At 39.1% G+C, this 16159-nt stretch overlaps 1 protein-coding gene across 10 annotated transcripts in view; it reads right to left on the minus strand.

Moving 5' to 3' along the window:
* The window catches only part of nf1a (neurofibromin 1a), a 70537-nt gene that overhangs the window by 40699 nt on the left and 13679 nt on the right, over window positions 1-16159 (minus strand). For 8 of the 10 annotated variants that reach the window (XR_001815175.3, XR_001815174.3, XM_017490766.3 and 5 more), the window contains exons 17-35: window positions 15606-15852; window positions 15221-15294; window positions 15039-15122; window positions 14559-14903; window positions 13195-13334; window positions 12878-13000; window positions 12645-12728; window positions 12437-12553; window positions 12032-12213; window positions 10822-11033; window positions 10577-10738; window positions 8433-8536; window positions 8150-8285; window positions 6762-6824; window positions 3373-3531; window positions 3186-3283; window positions 2487-2633; window positions 1784-1930; window positions 813-923 (exon numbers count right to left, since the gene is read on the minus strand). Coding sequence is in view for 8 of the 10 variants with exons in the window: in XM_017490766.3 (XP_017346255.1) it covers window positions 813-923; window positions 1784-1930; window positions 2487-2633; window positions 3186-3283; window positions 3373-3531; window positions 6762-6824; window positions 8150-8285; window positions 8433-8536; window positions 10577-10738; window positions 10822-11033; window positions 12032-12213; window positions 12437-12553; window positions 12645-12728; window positions 12878-13000; window positions 13195-13334; window positions 14559-14903; window positions 15039-15122; window positions 15221-15294; window positions 15606-15852 (2735 nt within the window). In the remaining 2 variants the exon portion in view is untranslated. The remainder of the gene's footprint in view (window positions 1-812; window positions 924-1783; window positions 1931-2486; window positions 2634-3185; window positions 3284-3372; window positions 3532-6761; window positions 6825-8149; window positions 8286-8432; window positions 8537-10576; window positions 10739-10821; window positions 11034-12031; window positions 12214-12436; window positions 12554-12644; window positions 12729-12877; window positions 13001-13194; window positions 13335-14558; window positions 14904-15038; window positions 15123-15220; window positions 15295-15605; window positions 15853-16159) is intronic. The other 2 variants (XM_017490765.3, XM_053687159.1) reach the window with 1 other exon arrangement.

Raw genomic sequence — 16159 nt, forward strand, 5'->3', positions numbered from 1 at the left:
GTTCTAAAAACACTGATGAGCCGCACACATACTGAAATAGTAAACCCGTGTGACCTTGTTGCACTCAAACAGCAACGAGCGAAAATAAAATCTAAATTTTCTTTACGGTGTCGGTTCGGTTGCATTATTAAGACCTTTGAAACGTGAATTTAAGACATTTTAACACTAATTAAGGCCTTATTTTAACATTAAGGAATTTAAGTCATTTTAAGAATTTAAGGACCAGCGGACACACTCTTTTGCAAATAAGTCATTTATCTGGATGTTTCATTCATTAGTAGAAATATTTTGTGATTTAATAACAGCTTTTAAAATCTTTAAAGCATTGGATATATAAATCATTTACATGACATTTGAACTCACGACCATCAGATAAGAAATCCAACATCTTAACCACTGAGCTACCACTCCCCCAAATCGGGGCAAACAAAAAAACTCCTTGTTTAATTGTTCAAGCTTTGTGTTTGTAGAAGCCGATATGTTACAGGCCATCTGCCATCATGCACATTTAGACAAAACACTGAATTAACAAAGTCACCAAGCTTTATATATGTGGCTATGATCACAAGTTTGGTTGAGATATTAAGCACAATGCTTAACAGCCAAGGCTAGTTTTCCGGCTAGTCAGGGTTTTAATGGCAGAGTGTAAGTTTGTTCACATTGCGTATTATACACATTTTCAAACAATTATTAGGTGTAGAAATAAAAGTACAACTCAAAACAGCCACACCATCAAGTAGTCAGATGACTAAAGTGGTTCGCAGACGCTTATTATAGATGAATTTACAGCGTAACAAGCCTAAAAATCTTACCTTCGAGCAATATAATAGAAGACAGGGTTGCCATTCTTAGATGTCCCTGCCTGGTAAAAGATATTAAGTGTCTTCAGGGCTTTGAATTCTTCTTTTTCATGGACCTGGTGCCTGCGAATAACGAGCAAGTTTTTATGACCACACTTTCACTGGACAGTTGGATTTAATGACCAGGTTTCTATCCAACAATTAATCAAACAACATTAGAATGACAAAATACAGTGACATAGTTAATGAGCTACCTTAAATTTATCCCATTTTCCAAGTACTATAGACACTATCCCATTTAATAGAAATAAAAGCACCTTCACATCAGTGTCTGTGATAAAAATTTGGGGGGGAATTAATGTTGCTACAATAGCAACACTTGCAACAGATGCTACAATTAAAGAAATGACAATGTATATAAACACTGAATATGACTTTGCATTAAAGAAAATTAAACAAATTTCATCTTAAATCATAAACTTGACTTAGCTAATTTTCTTTAATATTCAAGGGGAAAATGTGCAAGCAGAAAGTCTTTCACGTCTAGAGTTGGTACAAGACCTTCACAAGTGAACCTTAACATATGCGGCGAGTCTTAAATTCCTTAGTATTCTTAGGCTGCTTTCACATCAGGTGTTTTTCCATACAGAAGGAACCACAACACCTTTCACACTCGTGAAAAAAGGCATCTCACATGACACTCACCCTACAACTAACACAGTCACCACTTCTGCCTTCCGATTATACCAGCTAAGCACCTAGTGTATTCATCTATTTATCTTCATTAACAACAAAGATATTTGACGTATGGTCAGGTGATTTATTAAAAAAAAACAACAAAAAAAAAAACACCCAAAACGTAACATTTGTGGAAAGTTTTATACCACGTACAAGTTTTGTACTGTGTGCTGGATGTTGGGGGGGGGGGGGGGGGGGGGGCTAGTGTGAAAGCAGAGGTGGCCACAGAGCGAGCAGAGAATTACCTGGTCATGAACTCCTCGAACTTGGAACTGGTGAGGTTGAGACTGGACCAGTGAGTGTCTGCCACAGGTTTGTGTTCAGGGGGACCAAGATACGCCAAGAGTGTAGCCATCTTATCAAAGGGTCTTCTACCAACAGCCTTGTGGTCCCTTGCCAAACACAAATTAAATGGTATACTTGCAAACAACTACAATGATGGACAAACAGTTTTTTCATATTACTTAATTCTACAGGATATTACTACAAACACAAAATACTAGTATGTCTCTGTACACTTCTGCCTTGATTAGGGCAAAGGTATAACAAAGGTTTGTTTACAGAAAAGCAGAAATGCAAGCAGGCTGTACTGTGTAAAAGGCATAGTCATTTAAAGGAAGAGGAATAGAGACAATAAAAAAACTAGAGGAACATTTGAGGCCAAGAGACTTGAGGGAAATCAAATAACCTCAAATGCAGTCAGTCAGTCTGTACATATTCTACGCATATTCAAAAGCTCATGAACAAAAGAAAATTTTCAAGAAAACATCAGAATATTTAGGCCTAAATCTAATTAATTACACGTATGTAATGATTTTGGTTGATTTGGCACATTGACTACAAGTGATGCATGGAAAATGTCACGCTTTCCTCAATCATCCTTTCAAACCTGCTTTAATCCACAGGTTAACTCTTAATAATTTTTTCCGGTCGAGTGTGTTAACATACCTGTTGCTGGATAAATACTGCCCAATCCTCTCCTGGTTGTTCCAGAGCAGACGGTGCAGGGCAAGCACATTACCATCACTGATGAAGGACAGGCTATGATTGACTGAATCACTAGGAGGGGAGTCAGATGCTATATCTAAGAAAAATCTACAAAAGTAAGGAATAAGAAACTACAGGTTATGAACAGTATGCTGAATTCACTCAACACTCAATTTGAAGACCATGTTGAAGACCATAACAACTGTATGTTTTTATATATAGGCTGTCCATTAAATTGTGTAACAGACAGAAAAGTATTAATTTACTTTTATTCTCATCAAAAATGAATATTTAAAATGGAAAATTCCCAAAGCCTAAACACACCCCAACGTCCTCCCCTGGTAAACTCGTACTGCACTTGCATATTAGCCTGTATCTGCATGGTAGTACATGGTATTTTGTGACCATCACACGTTCAGTACTAAATCAGACTTGCCAAAACTGATTTATGTCCCCACCATTTCTTAAATGACTGCAGCAAAATCACTGCAATGGTCATTTTCCATTCTTTCACCAGTTCTCACATATGAATTAAATGTGTTTTTATAAAAAGTACACTTTACAGATTCTTTAATGTGACTTCAATAATAAAGGTTCTGGCAGTAGAACAGTGACTGTGCCATCTTTTAATGTGCTAGACAAAATTCCCCACACACATACCTCCTTGCTGCCTCAAAGTTGTTTTTCACAAAATCATTAAATGGCCTCATATACTCTTCCTTGGTAAAGAGGACATGATTGGCGATACTCTGGAGAATCTGTGAGAAAAGAGAAATAACAGTCATAAGTAAGCATTTTGATCAGGCATGACAACACTGCAACACGTACACCTGGCTAAACGCCTTACCTTAGACATGAGTTTGAGGCCCCGCTCAATCCGAGGAGGAGGCTTCTTATCCAAGATGCCTGCCTCGTATGGAGAAACTATGGCAGGGTTGATGAAGCGCAGGAACATGGCACTGCCAACAGCACCAATGCTGTTCTGTGGAAAACGCTGGCTCACCACCTGCATGGACACACAGTGAAAGGAGGATGAGGAAGGAAAGAGAAAGAAGGGGAAATGTTTAGGTAAGGAAAATGTAATAACAGGAGAGAGGAAGACAGGATGACAGAAATGCTCAAAAAAATACCTCAAGATCTATGAAAACTAAACCCCTTTTTAAACCCGCAAGTGACTTCATTAGTAATAAGCCCTAAAACGTTTGGGATTGGAAGACCAATAAAACAATGAAGAAAACCACAGTTAGATGGCCAGATAGACATTACACCACATAGACAGTAGGCAATGTTTGGCTGCAGATGGGAAAAATAAAGGCTGTGAATGAAAGATATGGAATGAATCAAAACTCAAGTTAAACACTGCTCAGTGAATCTGAAGCAAAAAGCAAATAACAAAATGTACTCAATTTAACCCAATCACCTTTCATACTGCACAACATGCAACTTAATGTGGTCAACCTTAATGGACCAAGCCCTTCTGAATGATCAAACAAGACATTACAAAAGACATTAAAAAAACAAATTATTAAAAATGAACTCGAAATGTCTTGGTATTAAACGAAATAAAAAATGTCAATATCAAGACTAACTGACTAACTAAAATACCACATGCCCCTCAGCCAGCCAACCGCATCTTTTCGAACTGCTGCTCATGCTACGTCACAGGGCAACGTAATACACTTGGAGGAAAGCGCTATCTGCCCTCTTCTGCATATGATTTCATGGAAGCCTATGATTGGCCAGTGTCACTGTGACTGATAAAGGGAAGAGAGTATGGCCAATTTTTTTTTTTGCTCCCTTGGCTCCTGGGCATGGATGGCTGTGGCATCATTGGGATTCAAACTCTTTCGAGCTCCCAACTATACTGCAAATATTTTTATTTGAAATTTTTTATCGACTACCACACTGTCTCTAAAATATTTAGGCCTATACACTGGCATAATTAAAAAGCCACCGTTTGTAACGGAGTAAATTAGATTTATTCAACAAGTTTGTAGAAGCATAAAGCTTCTTAAATTAAAACACTGCTAACATACACTTTAAATGTATATGTGAAAAATATTTGTGCACAACAGTTTTATGACTTTCAGATCTATGAGGTATAGTATATCAGATTTAAGTGTGTTAAATATGCAGATGAAATAACATACATTGAAATAACTTCGATTGACTAATAAGATATGAGTCAATATATTCCAAGAGAAATTATACACTCAAATTAAAAACTTTTAAATTAGGATGTGTGGTGGTGAATTAAGAAAGGCTATTAAATCAACCACTGAGAACAAATACAAGGATGAGACAGTGTGAAACATGCATGCAAACAGTTTTTTTTTTCATTTGACCAGATGTGTAGCTACAATGTCTTGAAAATATCTAAATAATAACACACACTACATACACACACACACACACATACATTCATACTAAAAAACAAAAACAAAACACACACACACACACACACACACACACACACACACACACACACACACACACACACACACACACAGACAATATCGTCTACTTTATTAAGAACAACTGTACAGTTATGTAATCAGCCCATCATGTGGCGGCAGTGCAATGTAATCATTCAGATACAACCTTTAGTTAATGTTTACATCAAGCATAACACTAAAGAAAAAAGTATGCTCTCTGTGCCTTTGATTGGGCCAGGAAGTCTATAGTGACTCAAATAACCACTCTTTACAACAGTCATGAGACATCAAAACAGCTTCGCAGAATGCACAACACATCAACCTTGAAATGGATAGGCTACGACAGCAGAAGACCCCACCAGGCTCCACCCCTTTCAACCAAGAACAGGAATCTGAGGCTATCATGGGCACAGATACACTGAAACTGGTCAGTTGAAGACTGGAAAAAAGACTATGGCTGTATCCAAATATCCCAAATACCCTACTACACAGAAGGCGAAGAACATTACGCCAAAGGAGTAGTACATCCGAATTCTAAGTATTCATAAAACAGTTGGCTAGAAATACCCAGATAACCTACTGCTTCCACTGAGATTCTGTAATATGGAACCAATGGACACTGCACTGCACTAGGAAGAGCTGTCAGAATCAAAAATGCCGGAAGGCAGCGTGTCAGCTTTGTTTATGTTGTAGGTCACATGACAATGCAAACATAGCAGATATAGTACATCTGGAATGTATTCATGCTGAAAACTTATACTGATCAGTATGTACTTCATCAACGGCCTAGCGGTAGGTACTGAATCGAATGCAGTAGGTACCATCACAGTACCGTACACAATTTCCAACGCGGCCCAGGTGATTTTTTTTTCTCTCTCTTATCTTCAACTGTCCAGTTTCAGTGAGCCTGGACAGCTCTTGACCTGTATCTGCATGATCTTTTTGCATTGCACTGTTGCCACATGATTGGATGATTAAATAACTGTATGAATGTGCAAGTGTTCCTAATAAAGTGGACAGTGAGTGTACACACATAGCATATTTACCACATCAATATGGCTCATGCAGTTGTGTACGACTAATGAAACTGCTGATCCACACCCAGTTTCCAAACACAGAAACACATGCTTTATTTTAATTGCACACCAAGTATAAGATCATTAACCAGCTTCTTTGAAAGTGGGGCCTATTTTTAACAGACAAAAGTTTAAAGCCAGATTAAAATCAGAGTACACAGTCTCAGAGTGGTATACAGATTTACAATTCTAAACAGTTTATAACTAAGAAGTTATTCAGTGTATGATGTCAGCTAAACTTCACTCTCTTATGAGCTGATCTTGCACAGCAGGGAATTATATTGAGGTCAAGAAAATAATAAAAAATAAATAAATAACTTTTGTGCAGTCTGGTTTAATCCTTTTTTTCCTCCTGGTGTGCAAGGATCTCCATGGCAGAGGTAGTAGTTCCTATGTTATGGAGAATAACCAGTCAAGGGTCAATTTCATCTGTATACAGACAAATGGAAGAGCTTGACCAATCCCAGCAGCCCACCACACAACCAGCCCTCTCACTGTCCCAAACAAGATCTGAAGGGCTCAGGATACTAGTGATCCAAACAGCTATGCTGTTTTAACCATGACTTTGGAGTTAGTAAGAGGTTAGTAGGACCATGTTGCTTATGAACATGTTTTGAGGCAAAAAAGCCAAAAAAAAGAAACAAAATAAATAGCTGATTTCCAGAATGAATAAAAAAAAAAAAAAAGGTGGCTAGGGAAAAAAAATAAAGTTCTGGGAGACTTACGGATTTTTTGTTTTCCTTTTTTTCTTTAACAGTGGCTTTATTCAGTAGGGAGTGGCAAGTAGCCTACAGGGCAGAGATGGGCACAGAAGTCACAGCAGCGGCTACACAACATCGAGCACAGCGCACACAGCCATAATGCAAACACATACAGGAGAGATCTCCAGCTGAGCTTTATGGTTCGGAAATTTGAAGCACAAAGTGAGTTGCAAGGATGCTAAGTTTTACTGTAAGGTTTAATTTAAGGCTTCATTGACTACTTACCATCTACTCAGGCCAAGTTCCTAAGCTATGTTGTAAAAAAAAAAAAATGCTTTTCTATAGTACAACTCTACTAAAACCAAACCAAAGCCAGAAATTTAAAACATATACACAAGTTACATAATCTTTAAATACTAAATCAGGAGATAGCACAAGGTGTGGAATTGAGCCTTTTTTTCCTGAGAATGCAAGCTGGTGGTGAATGCAAAGCACAGAGTGGCAGAGGGACGGATGAGTGACTACGGATGAGAGAAGTAAACAGAAGTGTGTAAACAGAAAGGAAACAGGAAGTAGATGTTGGGGCTTTAGCCAGTCCTTCCTGCTCACAAACATCTGCTTTCAGGCTTTTCGCACATTGCACACTCTATGCAGCACTACAGCTGCTGCCAGATTACTTCCTCTGCAGTCTCAAGCAAACCTATGAATATGATTAAGTATAAACAGACCGAGGTTGAATGCTTACAGGTTTCTGTGGAAAATGTGCCCATTGATGTACGTTTTTGTGAAATAAAAGCGCAGGTCACTTAAGAAATTGAGCATGTAAACTGATCGAGTGCTTTAACAGACCTGACATGCTGATCGGCACTGCCAAAACTTTATGTGTAGAAGTCCTACCTCACCATAGTACAATTAGATGGAGAAGGTTTACAGTTTATAATAATCGGCTTTGAATATTATCAATTTACTATTACATCATGTTATGCTATGTATCATGTTATTACACTTTTCACTGAAGGACATTGTGTAATATATTCATGCATCCATGAAAGAATGGGCATTTCCATTCCACACCAACTTAATAAAGTCAGCAATAACTCAGGACGACTTGTGTATGTGCAAACATTCAAAGCGACACCTACCGAATGGAGCAGCACATGCCTGTCCGACAAAATCCAAAGTTAGATCCCAACTACAAAATGTGATGCTGACATAAATAAATCTACACAAGACAATGCTATGTATAAAATGGAGGCAAGAAGTCCAAATGAGTGCTTCAGTTAGAGCAGGGTTTTTTTTTAAGCATGCTCTCCATTTTGAGAGCAGACAGTAGCAGTGCGATGGGGCAGCAAGTGTGAAGTAGCTCAGCATGAAGTGGCAGGTAGCGTGGGTGAGGACAGAGCAGAACATACCTGGTACAAACAGTGGCATACGCTTCGCAGCTGAGGAGGAAACTCACTGGAGGAGTTAATGATGGCCAGGAAGAAACGGTCTGTGATCTGCAGCAGGTTCCGTTGGTTCTCCTCCAGGTTTTCACTAGGTTCTAGTCTACAAAAACGGAATGACATGATTTTATTAGATGACTATAAAATGCATGAAAGAACGTGAAAGCATTTAAGCTTGCTGTGAGAAAAATTCAGTTGAGCTACACTGATGAACTGATGTTTAGCTATTTAAAAACTACTGTAGATCTACCTGGTGGGGTCAACCTCAAAGCTGATGTGCTGCCACTCAGGAGATGTGATTACGCCTCGCATCAGTGGCTCAAGCAGCTTCTGCAGATAAGCAGCGCCATACACCTGCATAAATAAAGACAGGTAAGTGCTACTATTAAGCACGTACTTCATGCGGAGTAGCGTATGTGTATTAACTCCTAATACTGAAATTGAACACATCAGTATTTGTGTGTTAGAATTATCAATGGATTTATGTGGATGTTTCGGTCGTGCAATGTTAAAAAACAAATATAACATTATTAAATAATGGCATCTTCTATCTTTCTACTGCTACGTCCATCTGCATTTTTCATCTTTTTCTAAGCTTCGTGCATTCTGCCACTGTCGGTACAATTTACAATATATACAATTTTGTAACATTAAAAATACAAAAATGTATTCGTTTGGCAGATGCGTTTATTTAAACTGACTTAAAACTCAATTTCAACGCCTTGTTGAAGGACCCAGCAGTGCAGCTTACAGTGCTGGAATGTGAACTCTAAACCTATTTAAGGACGTACTAATTCTTAAAATGCACTTGTGTGGACGAGCTGGTGGCTCAGCTGAAATGACTGAATCTGGAAATGAGACTCCTTAGTACAGAAGCTCATGTCCATCAACAGAGCCCTCCTTATAGTTTGATGAACGCCATTCCTTGGATAGAGGATGATGCGTACAGCAGAATCTGTGAGATTTTCACAGGCTGATTCAACTCTGTTCAACTCCAGCCTCAGCGGTATTCAAATTCATGGCTGGATAAACTCATTAACTAGCTGCATGGAATACACACTGCTGGTCATGACAATTCACTAGGTCACAGTGCAAGGATTTATATTGAATTTAGTGACAAAGGACGACAAAAAAAATAACTGCAGGACTTGGCAGGAGTGTGATCTAAAACACATAGCCATGAAAATCATACGAAGCTGATAACCTGTTTTTTAGAGCCAAATCACCCTGCAGTTCTTGCCTGGTTTCCCACTGAAGCTAAGCAGGGTTGAGCCTGACCAGTACCAGGATGGGAGACCTCCTGGGGAAAAGTAGGGTTGTTGCTGGAAGTGGTATTAGGGAGGCCAGCAAGAGGTGCTCACCCTGTGGTCTGTGTGGAACCTAATGCCCCAGTATAGCGACGGGGACACTATACTGTAAAACCAGCACCGTCTTTCAGATGAGACGTTAAACCGAGGTGCTGACTCTCATTTTAATTTGGTCATTAAAAATCCCAGGATACTTATTGTATAAGAGTAGGGGTATAATCCCAGAGTCTGGCGAAATTCCCCCTTTGGCCCTTATTTATCATGGCCCCCTAATAATCTCCATCCCTGAATAGCTGGTGTGTGTTGGGTGTTCCGACACACTATGGCTGCCATTGCATCATCCAGGTGGATGCTACACACTAGTGGTGGTTGATGAGATCCCCCCCATACTATGTAAAGAGCTTTGAGTGTCTAGAAAAGCAATATATAAATGTAACTGTAACTAACTAATATTCCACTAAAGCAAAACAAAGAAATAAAAAGACTTAGTCTCATACAATGTGCAGTTGAGTGTAGAATTGGCTTCATCTAGTCTGAAAATAATTTCACAATAATAAAAGTACATTTATCCTGCTTTCCCCCTCCTTCTTCCTCGCTACTGTTTATTCCATTGTCCTAGTTGCATTAATCCTCAAAATACTCTGCCACTGTTAGATGTTTATATAAATCATTCCTTTCTTCTCATTTGAAAATGATCATTTTAAAGTTTATTTCTTTAAACTGTCACTTGCTCTTTTTGTACATATTTTAAATCTGACATCCTATTTCACCCATGAAGTACAATCTGCTTCATCTCTTGCCAGACTGTTAGCATTTAAGTCCTTGTTCCAAAAGGCAGCCTTGGAGGTGTAAAGCTCACACAGTTAATAGAAGGAACCACGACCAAGGTGGTAAAAAAAAAAAAGAAAGAAAAAAAACAAAACAAAACAAAACAAAAAAACTAAGAAGTACCAGGTACCAGGTACTATCCACAGTGGAAAGCCCCCAAAAAGCGAGCAGAGTCGAGTCAAGCCGTGCCGTGGAAAAGTACCTTATGTGTACTTTGAAGGACATTGCTTTGGAGATCAATTTATTACCGTCAATTTACCTTAAAGCAGAAGGTCATGATCTTGCTAGCCAGACTGTTGCCTCTGAAGAGAGTCTGCATGGAGTCAGCCAGCTCCACCTCTTTAGAGAACATATTCCAAAGCAGCTGGTAGAGCAGGTGCCTGGAGTCGAACAGCGTCACCAACACCCTGGCCAGCTCATCCTGCAGATGACACCAGCAAACTCCCAATATCAATTTCAACCTTGGTGTCCAGTGACCTTCAGGAGTGTATTTTGATTACATACCCACTGGGAGCAGGGAACCACATTGGCCAGTGCCATGGCGATGGGAAGCTCCCCCTGGTCCCCCATCATGGTGACCAGCTCCACCAGCCTCTCAAAGCGATCGGCCAGAACAGTCTCGGCCAGAGTGTCAAACTCTGTGCCTTGCTGCAGGATCTTAGTCAACACCTCCATGAATGTAGCCCTGGTCTGTAAGTCTTTATGGTAGCCCAGTCCTGCAGATAGACAGAAATTAGTCTCTGCTACATCACTAGCATTTCACTAGAGGAGAACACAGTGCTGCATCCAGGTTAATGCTATATTTTACAATCTCATTACATCAGCACATCCGATTGCTAGTCTCTACCATTTGACAAATCAGGACAGGATGTTTTGAGAAAGTTGCAGTTGCAGCCTTATAATAAAGATGGTGAAAATTGTAATCACTTTACACCAATATACAGAGCAGATTTAACAACTAATCTCAGCGACTTCCTTTTTTTCAGCAAATGAAGCCACCAATAAACTGTGCTATAGGCTACAAGGCATCCCTTGAAAGAAAGGTGGTCTACTTACTTATATGTCATAACATAACTAGGCTCCTACATTCACTAGTGGTCAAGACTATAAATAAAGTGAGGAAGATGGCAGACAGGCAGTTAGTAAGAAAGAATGCCAGTTATTTATATTTAGGTGATAAGACCATGTGCCAAGATATTATCATGTCATTTTTATTTATCACATATGGCCTAGCCAACTATTGGTGTAGGCTTAGAAATCTCATTAGGACTCAAGCTAAGTAGCTAACTACTACTAGAAGCTTAGCAAGATATGCAGTGTTGAAGGACCAACAGCCAATGGTTTCAACTACAGCTGCCTTTAATTTAATTACTGTAGCTCTGCACACATCTTGCTGGCTTTAAAATCCTGTTATATTTGGTGATTTTAGCTAACCAGCTATTTTAACAGTAAAGATGGAATGTCAAATGAAAGAAGTACGTGTTAAATACATATTTGCTCCAACTTTAGTCTGTTGCAGTTTACTCACACAGCATGATTTACTTTTTTGCATACTAAAATATATTTTTTAAGCATCAGAACAAAAATGTACTGGCAACAGAAATTTAATGTGTACTGCTGATAAAAGCAATCCATTTGAGATTCTTGACATCAACAATCAACTCAAGAACAACCAAAACTCATGTGAAAGTCATGGTGTTTGTGAGCAACTGACCTATAGAGTGCATGAGGCCACTGTCCACGTTGGCATTGAGCAGGTTGGACATGGCCAGTACAGTGCAGTGCCGTAGTGAGGCAAGACGTCGGGACATGCCCCGCTTTCTTTCACCCACCTGCTGCCCATCTTCCTCCACCTCACTGCAGTCATTCAGAAGGTTCATGAACAGAGTGAAGTACCTGAAGAAGAGCAAACAGACAAGAGGAAGGTAAGGACTACGGAAAATCATCCAACAATGAAAATGGATAATATTTCTATTTCTTTATAGGTAAGCTCGTACCACAAATCTAAAAGATTATGGTGAATATTGATAAACATTACAGTGAAAGAGTTTATTAGCAGCTGTAACACACTAAATGACACTGACTAACAGGTTTCTGCAAGTGGAAACAATGTTCCTACTTAAGAAAAAGCTGAGACTTGGCCTCCATCAGCTCCACTCCATCTCCTTCTTCAGGTTGTAGTGGTAAACCAGCCAGTAGAGACACCACAGCCTCCATACTGGCCTGGTCAAGGTCCCTACGCAACAAAAACACCAAAGAACCCATGTGTAACTACTATGATGAAAGGTTCAATTATAAAGAAAAGGCCTAAAATTCTGAAACTGTACCGTGTGAGATATTTCACATCATCATCTGCTGCTTGATTGGAGGTGCCCATCACCCAGTCAGTCAGGTACTCCACCATCTTATTCCTGAGAGTGAAATATATTTTACAATTTATATTACAAAACATCTAAATGACCACTTACTTACCATCGTCGACTATAAAGATGATCATAAATGACACATTACAAAGCTTTAAACTGAATAGAGTACTAGATATATTTAACAGGATACTCACCTGAATTTCATCTCTTGGCAGAAGGAGAGATCATCTCTGCGTTCCATCATAACCTCAACGAGTTGACATAGTTTAGTCTTAATCTGTATCGCATGAACCCCATTCCCTAAAATGCGCACATATCTATGGGGACAATGAGAAAATGCACCAGGACATTAAATTTGACAAAGCTAAAGCAAGCAATAACATTAAGGTTTCAAGAACTGGTTCAGAGCAACTTAATTCCAACCATACAATGGTACAGCATTAATGATTTAATGTCACAGAACTAAATTGCAATGTTGAGCATTAAAGTAAAATCCGTCAGCAGGTCTGACCTGACCAAGTTGAGCATCATGGTCTCAATGCTGGCCTGACCAAGGTGCTCAGAGCTGCCCTCAGTGTGGCTGTCCAGAAGGTTCTTCATGATGGCAATAGTCTGCTCCACAAATAATGTATTTGTGTCATTTATAGGCACCTAAAGAGAAACACACAAAGGTTAGATATGATGAAAAAGCTATGGCTATAGAGCACTTAATATCATTATCATGATATTGATAACATGCATCAACACTCACTAAAAAGATAATTAAGGGAGTCTAAATATAAAGTGTTATGGTTTGTTAATATTAATAAACAAGAAACCTAACTGTTAATAAACATATGAATAAACTTACTATTCGGCCTCAATTAAAAAACTTAAACGTGTTATACTGAGTACTGTTTCATTTCGGTCATTGTGGGCTTAAAGTTACTAATTAAAATTGCATGAAAGTAGGTTATTTGGCTTTTTTTTTTATGTACAACATTAAAGTAACTAGCAATTAAGTGTTACTTACTTTGTTAATATGGTGCTTTACTACTGAAGGTAATGGTTTGTTCATGTTAATTTATGTGTTAACTAATGTTGGTTAAAATAACTTTAATATAAAAGCATTACCAAGAAGTACATGTGCATCTCAAAAAATTTGAATATCATGGAAAAGTTCTTTTTTTTTCCCATGGAATTAGTGATTAAATCCCCGACCAGGTATTGAGTGCATAAATTAACATACTTCTCAGAAGGTCGACATGTCTGTATTATAAATTCTTTATTCTAATATTTTGAGATACTGGATTTTTGATTTCCAGAGCTGTAAACAGTCATCGAGATTAAAACAAAATAAGGCTTGAAATATTTCACTCTGTGTAATTTATCTAGAATATATGAACCTTCCACTTTTTGATGAAATTATCATTAACAATGAAATTACAGAAAAAAGGAACTTTTCCACAATATTCTAATTTTTTGAGATGCACCTGTATTTTGTAAACATTGTGATTATTTAAAATCATGCGGCATTGATAGAAAAGCCTAATCAGCCACCTTGTGGTCAAAACTAATAATGCATCTTTGATAAGCTTGAGTATGAAGCCAATTAAGCTTGTGCAGCAGCACCACAAGATACACAATACCTCTCATGCTTAAAAACATTATCTGTTAAGACTTAAACTGTTTAACTGCTGCTTATGAATCAGACCTGAAACATTAAGAATTACTTATTATTTAGTATTTTAACTTTGGACGTTTGGAACAAAGATAAAAGAAAATGAAGTCAACAATAATCAGGAAAAAAGAAAGAAAAACTATATTAATTACAACTGTGTCCACACCAAATAATGCTGATTCTTGTCTCCAAGTGTAACAGACAGTGTGACTCACCGGCCCCTGGGTGTCAAAGAAACGTCCGATGCTGTTGCGCAATTTGGTGAAGAGCATCGAGTAGAGGGCTGGGCTCAGCTCCAGTCCCAGCAGATCTTTAACATTGGTGCGGATGTGCAAGCCCACTTTCTCGTGTGTGCACACCATGAGGGACAGCAACCTCTCCAGGAACCTGCTGAGGGGTGTCTCACTGTTCACTTCACACGAGCCCATGGAGATCATGGAGCCCTTGCGCTCACTCATTGGCCCCAAGGGTGGGCTGTAGGTACCAAGGCTGGGAGTACTGCGCTGCTGCAGACAAACTCCACCCAGAGCACACAGAAAGCCTGTCATGTTGATCCACTCCTAATAATTATGAGGGGCCTTGTGTTAGAGATGTGTAAGCAAGAAAAACTAAAACTGGTCTTCTGGCAAGAAAAATAATTACGATTCAGACAAAAGCAAACTTTGGGAACAAAGCTGAGTTGTTACATCACTCACCTGACCATCTTCAACTTTGTTCTTCGGATGGTTTAGTATTTGTTTTGTTGCTTGTTCCCATTTAGCAAGCGTGTCCTCCCATGCCTGAAGTTGGTAAGCATAAAAGTTATAAAATGTCAAAAACTGTCAAAGAAGAGACTCTAAAGAGACTCTTGAGAAATCAAAATAGATGCACTCTTCACCTCTGTGTTCCCAGCTGTAGGATGCTCGATCCTCCTTAATAATGCCATCACTCTTTTCTGTAAGGTAGAGCGACCTATACACACAGGCACAGTTAAACAGACAGATGTAGAGTCAGCTAAACCCCGAAGTTTGCACCCCCTAGTATCGGGGTGGGGGAAAAAAAACTTTTTAGAAGAAAAAAAAATTAAATAATCATTCAGGTGTGATGCCAAAGTGCACGCCCCATGTGTGCTGCTTAAAATTACCCCGACGCAAAACACCTTCCCACGTCCTTGTACTCAAGTTTGTTTTTTTATCCCAAATGAACAACTACGCTCATGCCTGGAATCCAGGAAACAGTTAAGCTAAATGTGGATAGGCCTCTGTGTTGGTTCTACTGCTGACCTGTGGCCATCATGTTGCTGACGGAAGCAAACTCCATGAAAGTATTGTAGTTGGGCAGGACTGTGTGTACAGGCAGCTCGTCAACACTGCAGCGGACGTCTGCCTCCTCACACAGGTGCCGAAAGCAGGACATGGCCACCAGCACGGCCTCAGCGTCTGGGCTCCACAGAAATGAATACAGGCACACTTCCAGCTTGGTCTGTGCTTGTCTGCTGATGGGGATTAGACTCCCCTGTGTGGCACTCTCCTGTGGTTTAATAAAATGTCACAAATGAAGAACTTCTTGATATAATGAATTTGTGGCCCTAACAGACAAAGCCAACATTAAAGATATAGCAACACCCAAGACTGACTCAGGATAATTTCCTGTTACCTTTCCATTATCAGTCAAAAGTTCACACGTAGAGCAATGGTCTCAGCTAATAGATGGTATGCATGTAGAATGTGCTCCTGTGTGACAGGAAATTACTCACCATACCAGGAGTAAGCAGTAGTCTGTATTTGTAATCAAAAAGATGTTAAAACAAAAACATATGTCCAAAAAGACATATGGT

Source organism: Ictalurus punctatus, chromosome 17 (assembly GCF_001660625.3).
Source record: "Ictalurus punctatus breed USDA103 chromosome 17, Coco_2.0, whole genome shotgun sequence".
Taxonomy (NCBI): domain Eukaryota; kingdom Metazoa; phylum Chordata; class Actinopteri; order Siluriformes; family Ictaluridae; genus Ictalurus; species Ictalurus punctatus.